We start from the raw sequence: 13,990 nt of genomic DNA on the forward strand, positions 1-13,990 counted from the left end.
TCCCGATGTGGAGACACGCCCCGCCTCCCGTCCGACGCCTTAGCCGCGGCCAGGTGCCCAGGTGGGCAAAATTCTTCCTCCAGCCCCACTGGGAACTAGGAAGCCCGGTTCCATTCAAGGCTCGTCAGGGGCTGCCCACAAAGCACGCCACACGTTTTGGGGTGATTTGCAAGATCCAGCCGGCCACCCCTTGTAACACTTCCTAACACTGAAAGAAAACACACAAAATTAGGGATCCGCATAGATACTGCCTTATGTAATTTATGGGCAGCCCCGAAGAGAAATTTTGGGGAAATAGGGGACAGCGCCCCACAATGCACTAGTTCTGTACAGTCATACTTTTTTATTACAGCATAGGAGCCCTTTCAGCATTATTGCCTGAAAATAATGTTTTTAAGCAGAACAGATGCTTCTTAATACCCCTATATTGTATATATATAAAAGACATTAGGTACTTCATAAAGGAAACAGGAGGAGTGTTTACCCTCCTGGACAATTTTATTAAAGTGACAGTGTCTTACAGCCTGTTCTCTAGTGAAAGGAAAGTAAATCTCTGACAAATGGAACACCCCTTCACTGGAGTCAGCACAGGAAAAATGGACACAAGCAGTTTCAGAAGCTGTGCCCAAGTCCAAACACATCCACCAAACCTGAATTCTTTCTAGTACATGGTATTTTGCTGGTGAATGGTTCTGTCATCCTGGATGTATCTGCCCTGCAGAGTTAGCTTGAGTCAGAGCAGTCACACTGCAAAATTACACTCAAGTTGCACAGAGTGAGCTGATCAGCAGCACCAAGTGGCTGCATTTCCATTTCATTATTAGCTTGACTGTCCGCAGCACTCAAGCTTTCACCCACACCCCCTGATGGGCCTGCTAGCTGGAGTTTAAAGCACTAACTAACTTAAGCTAGAGACTTTTATGTGTGGACAGGAGTCAGGGTAAGGGCCACACTCAAATTATACCTCCAGCTAACACTGCAGTGAAAGTGAGCCCTAAGACTATGTCTACACTTCCACGGTAAATTGACCTAAGCTACGCAACTCCAGCTATGTTATTCACGTAGCCAGAGTCGACGTAGCTTAGGTTGACTTACCGCGGGGTCCACACTATGCTGGGTCAACGGGAGATACTCTCCTGTCGACTTACCTTACTCTTCTCGTTTGGGGAGCAATCTGCGGTCAATTTGGCAGGTCTTCACTAGTCCCGCTAAATCAGCCCTGGTGCATCGATCCCTGGAGCATCGATCCAGGGGGTAGTGTAGACATAGCCTAAGAGTTAGCAAGATGGTTATTGTGCAAGTTGCTTTCCATACACAAAGGAAAACAGTCATTGGCCAAAAGAGCAGACAACCTTAGGCTATGTCTACACTACAGAGTTTTGTCGACAAAAGTTATTCCACTTTAATTAAATCGCTTTATTTAAACCGCTGTTGGTTGTCCACACTATTCTCCTTGTGTTGGCAGAGCACATCCACAGTAGCAGCTCTTGCATCAACACAGAGAGCAGTGCACTGTGGGTAGCTACCCCACTGTGCAACTGGCTGCAGGGTGCTTTGGGAAGGGTTTGCAATGCCTCATGGGACAGGTACAGCATCACATGATGCAGGTTTCTCAATCCCATATTCCATGGGCATCATACTAGATTACCAGCTGCTTTTCAATTGAAGAGGATGGGGGAGGCGAGAGTGTGTGACAGGGAGTGTGTGTGTGTGGGGGAGTGAGACAAAGTCTAGTGTGTGTTGGGGGAGTGTGTGTATGTGAGAGAGAGTGTGTGTTGGGGAAGAGTGAGCGTGTCAGCAGCATGCTGTCTCTTTAAGTTCAGACAGGTTTCAGAGGAACAGCCGTGTTAGTCTGTATTCGCAAAAAGAAAAGGAGTACTTGTGGCACCTTAGAGACTAACCAATTTATTTGAGCATGAGCTTTGGTGAGCTACAGCTCACTTCATCAGATGCATACCGTGGAAACTGCAGCAGACTTTATATATACACAGAGAATATGAAACAATACCTCCTCCCACCCCACTGTCCTGCTGGTAATAGCTTATCTAAAGTGATCATCAGGTGCCCATCATCAATCAGGCCTAAGGATTGAAGCTGTAAGATCTTCAGGCCAGGGACGCTGTTTTTATTTGAAACAGTTCCATGAACACTACCGGTGCCTAGCAAATAAGGAGAATGCTTACACTCATGTTAACGAAAGCCTCCAAGTGCAAGGGCAGCACACGTGTGCAAAAGGAATCTTGCAACACTTCCACCCAGCCAGGGCGACATGGTTCTTCGGAGAGATCCGTGGAAGGCAGGGCCACTGTCCTCCCGCGTTCGCAGGCAGCTGGAACAAAGAGGCGCCTCCCATCATCGGGGCACTGATTAATTAAGGAAGCCTTTTCTTTTCCCGCCTCACGAGCGGCCAGCATGCAAGGATCAGGCGTCTGGCCCTTTGCAAGGCGGGGGGCCCAGTCAGTGCAATCTTGAAGCCGTGTGGCAACTTCGCGAGCACGGCCCCAAACCCTCCCCGCTGCGTCCCCCGGGGGCCGGGGGGGGGCAGTTACAAGCCGAACTGCGGGGCGAGCGCTGACGCCGCGGGTGGCCACGCACGAGCAGGGGCACGCGTGGCTCCGCAGGATCGGGCCCTGGCCCCGGCCCCGGCGCCGTGCCGCGTCGCGGCGGCCTCTAGATGGTGCTCGGGGCCCCGGCTGCTGCTTGGCAGCTCGGAGCGGGGCTGCCTCCTCCCCCTCTGAGCTCAGTTCCTGCTGCCCTGCGTCTCTCCGGGCTGCTGGGCTCGCCTGGGTGCCGAGCTCGCCGCCAGCATGTCTTCCAACGCCAGCCTGAGCAGCATGCAGCGGCTGGTGGAGCAGCTGAAGCTGGAGGCCGGGGTGGAGAGGATCAAGGTGAGAGCCCCCGGCAAGGGGGCGGCTTGCCCGCAAAGCGGGTGGGGAGGGCTGGGCTCCGGTGGCCCGCTGCGAAACCGGAGGCCAGTGGCAAGGAAAGCGGGCGAGCAGCGTGGCTCTGGTTTGGGGGCTCAGTCCCCTTTTGGGACTTGGCTGGGGGGGTCCAGCCACCTCTCTACTAGCTCCCACCACCCAGCCTCGGGTGGCCAGAGGTCCCCACATTAGGGGCTTTGCCTGATATAAGACTCTGCACCCTCCCCCTCCCAGAAAAGAAGTGTCCCGATTTTTTTCACACTCGCTCTCTGGTCACCCTATGCCAATCTCCGACAGCAGCGGCCCCTGCACCCAGAGGCGAGGAAAGGGCGATGACGACTAACTCTGCAGAGATCGGGGGGGCCGAGCCACTGATGGACGCAGCTGTGAGGGGTGGGAACCCAGGGATGCTGTTGGTCTTGGCCTATGGCTCTAGGTTCTCTTCTGTAACACGCTCGGCTCCTTTGGGCAGCACAAACTCAGCAGCTCCTTTGTTCAGCTGACAGGGGCATTTGGGGAAAGAGATCCCTGCTCCCCAGCCTTGCTGCACTGCAAGGATCAGTTGGTGGGACAGGGCTGGAGCTTTGTGATCAGGCTTTCATCACCTGGCCGGGTCAAAAAAGGGCCTTCTTACAGCGATTGTAGGTTCGACAAGACCGCCGAGGGGCTAGCTGCTTCTGGGCACAACTTGGTTCCCAGGCGGGTGGGCTCATCTATGGTGGGGGCCTTCTGATCTGGGATCCGGAGAAATACCTTCAGGTCTGGTGGCTTCTGTTTATGTTACAAAGAGAACGTCGCCAACAGCTGGCATGGAAGTCTCATCAAACCAATGGCCCAGTTGCCCCCACCCCCCCAGATCTGTGGTGGTTTGCAAGGGAAAAAAGCCATCAGTTGATTGCGCTTTTTAACATGGGCTTATTTTCTGTTGTTCCGTAGGGTTTGGTGTTAAATAAAATGAGCTGCCCCTTCCTGAGCTAGCTCAGTAGGACAGAAGTAGGCAAGGACTTGGCCAAGCCCCAGGCTGGTGGGAAGAGCAAACTTGGAGAAAGCTATGGGGCGGAGAGGTCCTTCAGCAGTCTGTGCCAGCTTACCTTTATTTATCTGCATGGGGTAGAGGGAGTTAATTTTCTTCAGTTTGCGGTATTTTGATAAACGACTGGGAGAGAGTGATTGAATGATGTACTTCTGGGGACAGGTTCTGAGCCTTGGATGCAGCATGCGGGCTGTCTGCCAATCCAACTCATCAGTGTGGCAGGAGAGCATTTCCCAGGAAAAAAGGCTATAATGAATAATATAGCAGACCCTCATTAATTTTTGTTGCTGATCCACAAACATGATAATCTAGACCTCAAACCTGATGATCTCACCCACTTCCAATTAGACTTGAATAGAGAGGCTGTAATGATGCCTGCCAATTCCTAGATGTGTGTATGTTTGTTTTTATAATTATTTCTTTTATAAAATCCTGCCAACAAAAAGACTTGTTTTATAGCTGGTGATCATTTTAGAATTCCATGTTCCACAGTAGCTTTGATAAAGGAACTCTTTCAAGCTATGTGCAAAGTCCAACCCTGTTTCAGGCTGTAAAGCAATGAAAGTCAAATTAATTTGCATCCAGGATTTTCCTCCTCTCTCATCACCCCAAGTGTGCACACAAATTTACACTGCCCAGTTCATAAAACAGGCTTATCTTGAAATCAGATTTGAATACAGCTTCAATACTTTAAATGGTAGCTGTTTAGCCAGCTATTTTATAAATAAGAAACAGCTGAGACTAGATTTTTCTAATTTATGCTCATCTGCTTCGCAGTGAAAGTGGCAAGTGCATAACTCCCTGACCTGTACAATTACATGATGAAAGTAAGGTGGTATTTTAACATCAATGCACCATTCTCTCCAATACATTTACTAATATAACCAAGAAGGCTTATCAGTAATTAAAACTAAACAATAGTAGTTAAAATGACAAAGTACATGTGGACTGATTCAGTAACAGGGATCATAGTTTATCATTTGTTTGCTTGCATGTTCATTCATTACATTTGGGAATCTGCAATGAATAGCCTGGTCAACAGTACAGATGTGCCCAGTTCTTCTGTATTGTAGCAGTGCAATATTGTCTATTACTGTTGAGGGTGCCTAAGCATTTCCATTCCAATTTTCTGTTTTCAACTCTCGATAACATTAACCCACCAGGCAGAAATTTCCAGCCTTGTTCTTTGTTGGAAGATGTTTGGTTTGTTTATTGGGCTCTCTGGTTTTATTTGTTGGACTTCTTCTAAAAAAAAAAAATTCAGACTAATTTTCTCTTAGCAAGATAATTTGATCACAGAGCAGTAAAATAGGCACAAAAAGAGGAAACACCAAGGAAGAGAATATAATGATGAAACAACATGCAGGGGGATTTTAAAAGATGCTGAGCTGTGTGGGAGAAAAGAGCTTTTTTTGGCTGTTCAGAGTATGTGATGAATTATCAGAGGGAAATCCACCCCCACGATTGCATGCTCTGGTAGAGTTTTTGCCCCCCTCTCCAGATGAGTGCCCAGGGAGCAAGACTTTCGCAAAGGAGGAGCCTGGTCAGAAAGTGACACCTACGTACAGGGACGTGCACAAGGGGGGCAGCTGGGCTGAGCACACTTATTGCCATCTGCTGAAATGTGATAGATTAGGGAGTGAGGGGGGGAAATGTACATTTGGCTTGCATTGAGAACGCACAAGCCATAGTGACAGATGGCCCTGCTACTGAACACTACTAACCTGTGTCACAGAGACTGCTACTGCACTGTTGCCACACGCAAGGTGTGTGCCTCCTTCAGACATAGTTATCAACAGCAGTAGGATATACATGGCTCCTTGCTCATCGGCTGGCTGCAGAGTTTGCCTGTGTCAGCAAAGGTAGGCAGAAGAGGGCTGCAGAGTGGTGCTGAGCACTGTACAACATGGCATATGCAGGACACACTCTGCTAATTACTCCATAGTAGAGCACTGTGTAGCCCTGCCCTTATCTTCTGCACTTTGGTATTGACATAGGGCACTTAAATAGGCCAGTTAGTTCTTTGGGTGCATGGTGCCACAACAGGAAAGGGTCCAGTTTTCAGGCTTCTCAGTAGCGACTGGTGCTGCAGTCCAGAGAATGGCATGGCTCGGAAATGATGGGGCCGGTCCCAGGAAGGGACTGAGAAAGAATAAGAAACCCTTCAGGCATTCCAGAAGGGGAGTCTCCATGATCAGGGAGAATGGCAATCAGTCAGAGTCACTTCTCCATTGCCTCTTGGGTGAGGCTGCCTCAAGCATCTCTGAACACAGCGTGGTGGGAGGAGATACTCAGAAAAATTAATATTGTAGGGGAGTGGTGGCTGGCAATGAATAGAACAGATCCCAAAAAGGGAACTGAGTAAGAGGGAAGAGAAAAGCCACACCGTGTGCTTGGGAATGCTGCTGGATCTGACAGTCTGAGAATGGCAGCAAGCTCACCAGGCCCTAGGGATGGACGGTCAGGGCCGTCCTTAGGCATACGCAGCTGCGTAGGGCACCTGAAAATTTGGGGCACCTGTGGGTCTTAGTGTCCACCCTCCTGCAACTTCCTGTCCCTGTTCTGACCCTTCCTGCAGGCACCCACCACGGCTGGCTGCTGCAGCCTGGTGAATCTTCCTCTGGAGGGGATTTAGTCGTTAAAAATGAAAAAGCCTCCAGCCTGCCAGACCTATTAGCTCAACATTGAAACTTAAAGAGCCGTTCAAGCGGTAGCGAAGCCATTTAACAGGCATTTGCCAACCCCCGGGTATATACTGTCAGTTTCTGAATTTCCTGACCAAAACAGTTGTGCATTACCATAATATTTACTCAGAACATGTTAGTCTACAGGACCTTAGTTTAAAATTTGCTTTAAAAATATTTCATTAGTGTGTTGCTGAAGATTATGAAATCACATCTCTTAAAAAATCCTTGCCTAGATTTTTAGATGCACAATCTGAGTATTCATCTTTAGCCTTAAATGCTTGGATCTTCAGAATATAGTTTTTTTTAATAAATCCTTCAAAAGACCACCTGCATCTAAAATACACACGCGAGCCCAGGCTGCCATTGGGCATCAGGGCACCAGTTTAATAATACTGCATAGAGCCCCCTAAATCCTAAGGATGGCTCTGTGGATGTGGGTCACTGTCCCAATCCCGCAAGTAAACCCCTCCAATCCCCTCGTCTGGGAGCACTGGGGCGCCGCACAGAGAGCGAGAGCTATATTCCCTGAGCTCAGAAAAAGGCCTAGTGGGTAGCTTCAAGTGAGGACGTCGCACTTGGTGATTGGGGACTCCAGTTAGTGTTCTCCAATACCACCCTTTGGCGGACTAAAATCCTACCAGGCTGGCTGGCAGACAGTCACCCTGTCCTTAAACATTTCCTGGATCCACGCTGCTGTCTGCATCCTTGACATCTGATTTTTGAATCTCTCTCTGTCCGGCTCCAAAAGTTGCACAGGCTAACCAGCCTGTTGTCTAAGACGGTAGCATGGATGCCTCAGGCTCTTCAATACCTTCCGTCTCCTGAGCTTGCTTCAGACCTGTCAGGCCACTCCTCTTCAGGTGCCTATATCTAGATTTAGGAGATTAACTTGAGGCACCCAAGCTTGATAATTTTGACCTAAATTTCATTTTTTAAGGGAGGTTCAAATTTTAAGCCCTTCACTCTGCCCCTGCTGCTATCCTATGTCTTGCCTGATTTGTCTTCTCTTATTTAGCGTGTAAGCTCTTTGGGATGGGAACGATGTTTGCCATGGTGGGAAGCGCTGTGTACGTTGCTGTGTGACTATTTTGTAATAAAGTACACCGGAAAATTGAATTGCTCCGTGTGGCACAATGGAACTTGAATTCTGTGGCACCAACACCTACGTTCCACACGCTGCTGTGGCTCAGATCTGAAAATACTCGTTGATGTAAAACGTAGCGTCTGTCTCGCCAGAGCTTTGCGCGTTTGAATCTGCGTTATTTTAATCGGCACTTTTCGCTTTGGGAGCTGGCTTGGCTGCTTTCCCACTCTGTGTGGTAATGGTTACTAAAAAGAGGAACTATGTAGTAGATGTCAGGGAATGAACTGGTTTCTCCTCTGTATGAGGGTATTTCTTTTTCCTTGTACAGGTCTCTCAGGCAGCCGCAGAACTTCAGCAGTATTGTATGCAGAACGCCTGCAAAGATGCCCTGCTCATAGGAGTTCCTGCTGGGAGCAATCCTTTCCGGGAGCCTAGATCCTGTGCTTTACTCTGAAGTCAGGTATGGTAGCAACAACAGAAGTCGTATATGCTACCTGCTGTAAACCCAAAGCCCTAGAAATGACAAGTTTCCATTAGGTTCTCTTACATACATACCAATAATACCTCTTTTCTAGCAAAGTGCTTACTTTTTTTCTACTCTGGCCCTCTGGGCACTAGAGTTAAAACATGTTTCTCCCTCTGGACGTCCCTCTCTTCGTTTGCTTGTTGGCAGATACGGTGTCTGTAGCTATTTTTAAAACGAGCCTTCAGCAACAGCAGGATGTTGGGTGCATAATCGATTTGATTCTCTGCACTTCAGATAAGACCCTCCTTCATTTTGGAGTCTGGGAAGGGTTTAGAGATCAAAGGCAGCAGGCGTCGATGGCACACTTCCAAGTTAGCTTTTAACTTCTCCCGCTGTAACTGTAGATTGTTTCTACTCAGCGGTGCTCACAATCCCCGTTCCTCCATTGGCAGTGACCAGGGAAAAGGCAGCTACCTCCACTTGAGGGTAGGAAACTGTCCCTCCAGAGGAGCATGGCGTACTACCAAAATGGCCAGTAAGGGACCCAGTTCCCCTTCCCCCAAAGTTGAGTCATCTCCCCATGGGAGGTGGCCTTCACATTACATTCACAGTGGTTTAGGAATGAATATTGTCCAGGAAGTGATTTCAGGGGGTGCTTTCTTCCAGCAGATATTGCATTGATGATGAGGTACCATTTTAGCAGATCAGTTATCTGAGGATAGGAGGGAAATTTAGAGGAAGGATTGACTGTGCAGTAAACTTAAGCATACATGGTTGATTCTGTTGACCCAATAATAGATCATCCAGTTTCTAATTAACTTAAGCACGGCATTTAACATGTTCCATGCCATTTGCAGTCTTTCAAACATACCGTTTTTCCTGTTACTTCACACCCTTTAACTCTCTTCAGCTTTTGATGATGGACCTGGTAGTGCATCAAATGGAACTGCATTCTTGATTAGTTTCTTTGCTAACTAACACAGTCCCAAAAAGAAAAGGAGTACTTGTGGCACCTTAGAGACTAACCAATTTATTTGAGCATGAGCTTTCGTGAGCTACAGCTCACTTCATCAGATGCATACCGTGGAAACTGCAGCAGACTTTATATATACACAGAGAATATGAAACAATACCTCCTCCCACCCCACTGTCCTGCTGGTAATAGCTTATCTAAAGTGATCATCAGGTGGGCCATTTCCAGCACAAATCCAGGTTTTCTCACCCTCCACCCCCCCACACAAATTCACTCTCCTGCTGGTGCTAGCCCATCCAAAGTGACAACTCTTTACATAATCAAGTCGGGCTATTTCCTGCACAAATCCAGGTTTTCTCACATCCCCTCCACCCCAATACACACACAAACTCACTCTCCTGCTGGCAATAGCTCATCCAAACTGACCACTCTCCAAGTTTAAATCCAAGTTAAACCAGAACATCTGGGGGGGGGGGTAGGAAAAAACAAGAGGAAACAGGCTACCTTGCATAATGACTTAGCCACTCCCAGTCTCTATTTAAGCCTAAATTAATAGTATCCAATTTGCAAATGAATTCCAATTCAGCAGTTTCTCGCTGGAGTCTGGATTTGAAGTTTTTTTGTTTTAAGATAGCGACCTTCATGTCTGTGATTGCGTGACCAGAGAGATTGAAGTGTTCTCCGACTGGTTTATGAATGTTATAATTCTTGACATCTGATTTGTGTCCATTTATTCTTTTACGTAGAGACTGTCCAGTTTGACCAATGTACATGGCAGAGGGGCATTGCTGGCACATGGAGAGTGGTCAGTTTAGATGAGCTATTACCAGCAGGAGAGTGAGTTTGTGTGTGTATGGGGGTGGGGGGGATGTGAGAAAACCTGGATTTGTGCAGGAAATAGCCCGACTTGATTATGTAAAGAGTTGTCACTTTGGATGGGCTAGCACCAGCAGGAGAGTGAATTTGTGTGGGGGGGTGGAGGGTGAGAAAACCTGGATTTGTGCTGGAAATGGCCCTCCTGATGATCACTTTAGATAAGCTATTACCAGCAGGACAGTGGGGTGGGAGGAGGTATTGTTTCATATTCTCTGTGTGTATATAAAGTCTGCTGCAGTTTCCACGGTATGCATCCGATGAAGTGAGCTGTAGCTCATGAAAGCTCATGCTCAAATAAATTGGTTAGTCTCTAAGGTGCCACAAGTACTCCTTTTCTTTTTGTGAATACAGACTAACATGGCTGTTACTCTGAAAACAGTCCCAAAAGAGGCTGCACGCGGCTTGAAAGAAACAAATGAAGCTGGAGCATTGGCACTGATTTAAATAACTCTCCGCATGTTACAACACTTTTCGACTTGCATGTTGTATTGCAGTTCACTTAGGCTTTGTCTACACTAGGCTTTTTCCCACCATTGTGACAGCTGGCGCAGCTCCATGAGAGATAGCAGCAATGGAGGGCCTAGTGTAGACTGGTAACCACTGTCATCGTTGACCTGCTCTGAGCAAGTCTAAACAATGTGGGTCACTCACCAGCAGCCACCTGAACGCTGTCTACACTAGTGCTCCCTGCATTGCCGGCCCTGCTGGTAGTAACAGTGGGAATATTAAGAAAAAAACTGAGTGCAGACAAATCATTAGGGTCCAATCCTGCAAAGGTATTCTCACCTATGTGTTTATTCCCATCCGTAGTCATATGGACAGCCCTGGTACTACAAGGGTGTGAGTAATTCTTTGTAGGATCAAGCCTTTGTGTCTTGCCTAAAAATCTTACATAGCACAGTCATCATGTTTAATGTAAGAGCAGCCATCCTCATAATTCTTTAAAAGTGACAAATAAGGTGGTAACTCCTAGTAGGGAGGGTAAATAAATTACCACGACAGGAGGACTGATGAGAGTCCCATTTACTTGCTCTTTGTTAGAGGACACTGTCAACTTGAAATCTATTTGGTTTAATTGGTACTTTTGTCCCTCTGCCAAATGTTGTGCTTTTAAAAATCACATTTTCCTATTTTTTTTAAATATTTGTTTTCTCCGCTGGAGCTGTGTCAAAGTAAAAGCTCCTGGAGCCAATGGGTCATCGGGCTGACATGGTTAAGGCACATCTGTTTCATAGCCAGTGGCACACAAGGGAGTGGTGTGGTCAGCATCATGTCTGACTATCTTTGGCTACTCTAACCCTATGGATCAGGCACTATTTTGCAGGTGGGTGAACTAGAGGTGGCCTTTCATTGTGAGATTGAGAGAGACTCAAACCTGCGACCTTCACCATTCAGCCAACCCACCTCTGTGGATCTGGGTGAAAGAGGGGAAATTGACTGAGGAAAAAGTGCAACTGGTGGCTCAAAATGCTATCAAATGCACAAACAGAAAAATATTTTTTTCGTTTCTCTTTGTTACAATAATCTTAGGTGTCCCTGCAAATGTGATATTTAGGATGACAGTGACTCTTCTATTTTCTGTTCCTTTTATGAAGTTGCCATTCTACTTGTGTATATGTGTTTCTAGGACTTGACTCCATCTGAGTTAAGAAATAAAGTATCATATGGTTACATTGGCCTGTCAAGATACAGGATTTTTTCTCCTGTTTGAGGAGTAAGAGCCCAGTAAATGATTTATTGCAAGCATTCCAGAAGTACATAAATGGGTACTGGGTTTTATGTCTTTCTTCTTTTGCTAATAGACCAATATTTCATAGCACTTTTGTTACTGCTTCATGAGGATAAAATGGCAAGGACAAATTTTACAGTATTCCAGGAAGCTAGCACCCAACAGTGGCTCAGCTTGTGAGAAGAATTTATTAAAGAAGAAAACCAAAGACAGCCTTTAATAAAACTCTTTTTCCTTTTGTAGGGAACGTCGGTGGAGAGTTTTCTTCAAGCATGAAATGAATAACAGCTGCCTTTCCTTCTCAAGAAAACACTATCTCTGTGCCCTACTTTTTCTGTGGCCAAAACAATCTCCTAGATATTTATCAGTCTATTCTGGTGTATCAGTAGTTCACTAGATCTTTTGCTAATATGTGTAAAGTATTTTATATGAGAAAGCACTCTTAATAACTGAGTTAACATTGTTTCCATAGTTACTACACAAGGTTATTTAATGATGAGGTTGTTTACATTTTAGAAAGGAAAAATATTTTAAAAATTTTACCAAATAACTTTCCCCCCCCTTAATAATTGTGATGCCTGGATTAAGGATTTTTCTACACACTTAAATTAAATTGCCTCTTCCTCTTACCCAGGCTTGGTATTTACATTTTCTAAACAGACACCCACAAAGTGCACGTTGAAATACACAAGAACCCGCTTTTAGTAAGAGAACAGTGTTGCCAAATGGAAAGGTTGTTTTTGTTTTTTGTTTTTTAAATTTTTAAGACTTGGGAGCTAACTCAGACTGCTTTCCAGCTGCCTTTAAATCAGTATGTGATGTCTTTTATAGAAATTGCCTGACAGTATGTAGCACAGACTTGATTCTTATGACACATTCACTACAGAATGTCCAACCTGTTTACTCTCTTTCTTATTTGTGCTTCTCAAGATATTGCTTTGTTGGAATTTTCTCAACAGATGTTTAAAATATGATTAATAATATTCACAGAACACTAGAAAAACAAGAATGCAAATTGAGTTCACACTCAGAATTATCAAGGCTTGAAATACACAACTCATTAAGCCTCTATGAGTGTATAATGTTGTTGGTTGTGTGCCTTTGGTTTTTTACAGAGCACTTTTACAAGACCCTGCTTATTTTTTTTAAGTTTTTCATTTTGTTTACTCTCCAGTGTTCGTATTAATCTTTTAGAAGCTTGGAAATAAAATTCTTTTCCCTACTGCCTTTGACCTTTGTTTTATTATAAGGAAGAGGAGACCTGTTTGTTCATCAGAGGATTTTCTGATTTAGATATGGGAAGGAGGGCTTATGAATTACGCGGCATTTAGGGCTGCATAGGTTAGTGCAGGAATCCAGAAAAGTTTGTCTCCTGTTAATAGAAAAGCAGTAGTTATAGATGTTTAACTTCTTTGTGTGAATAAGGGAAGGCATCATAACCCAACTTATAAGAAGAAATGTGCACAGAGTATTTCATATGAAAGGTGCGTATGATTCCTTAGAGTGAAATTTTCAAAGGGGACTGAGGGATTTGAACACTCACTTCCAATTAATGTCACTGGGAACTGGGCATCCAAATCCCATAGGATCTCACCCTGAATCTTTCACAAATACCTTCATTCTGGTGAGGTACGGAAGAGGAGTGTACTAGTTTAGTGCCTATGTATATGCCCTGCCAATGTGAACTCTGCTTCCTTCCACAGGAAAGAATTTATGGACTTCTTTCCACTCCCAGCCACGATGCTCCGTTCTGTTCTTATCTATTTTAGGTCGCCTGAACATCTCACAGTTGTTAGTGTCTATACCTCACAATGCTGCTGCAATGCAGGGAAATTCTATGATCCCCATTGTGCAGACGGATATCTAAGGCCCAGAGGGAAAAAGTGACTTGCTCAAATTTAGGTAGTTTGTGACGGAGCAGGACCCTCACAAGACCATTCTTCCTCATCAGTGTGTTATACCAAAAAAATAAAAACCAGCAGGATCTTATTAAAGGGAATAAGACAAAATGCCACATTTATTATGAATACAGAAAGAATCATAGTAAGCAGTTAGTTATAGCTATAACATGCCATTCAATTTCATATTTATTCACACATTCATTCATACACACACAGGTTCTTCAAGGTTGTTATCATTGTTACCAGCCTTAGAGTTGCTCGTGCCAAGCCACTGGCCAGGTGGCCTGGACACGAGGAGAGAGCAGGGCCTTCTCAGATGT

General features: G+C 45.7%; 1 protein-coding gene across 1 annotated transcript; it reads left to right on the plus strand.

Moving 5' to 3' along the window:
* Positions 1 to 2,650: 2,650 nt before the first annotated feature.
* GNG10 (G protein subunit gamma 10) lies at positions 2,651 to 12,991 on the plus strand. The gene is made up of 3 exons (XM_048851094.2): positions 2,651 to 2,888; positions 8,054 to 8,185; positions 12,013 to 12,991. Exons 1-2 carry the CDS (start codon positions 2,808 to 2,810, stop codon positions 8,177 to 8,179), a joined length of 207 nt encoding a protein of 68 aa, XP_048707051.1. The 5' UTR covers positions 2,651 to 2,807; the 3' UTR covers positions 8,180 to 8,185; positions 12,013 to 12,991.
* Positions 12,992 to 13,990: the final 999 nt, after the last annotated feature.

Source organism: Caretta caretta, chromosome 5, assembly GCF_965140235.1.
Source record: "Caretta caretta isolate rCarCar2 chromosome 5, rCarCar1.hap1, whole genome shotgun sequence".
NCBI lineage: Eukaryota > Metazoa > Chordata > Testudines > Cheloniidae > Caretta > Caretta caretta.

Coding starts and splice junctions, on each gene's coding strand:
- GNG10 (XM_048851094.2), top strand. CDS start 2,808: ATGTCTTCCAACGCCAGCCTGAGCAGCATGCAGCGGCTGGTGGAGCAG. Junction 2,889..8,053: donor CCGGGGTGGAGAGGATCAAG/GTGAGAGCCCCC, acceptor TTCCTTGTACAG/GTCTCTCAGGCAGCCGCAGA.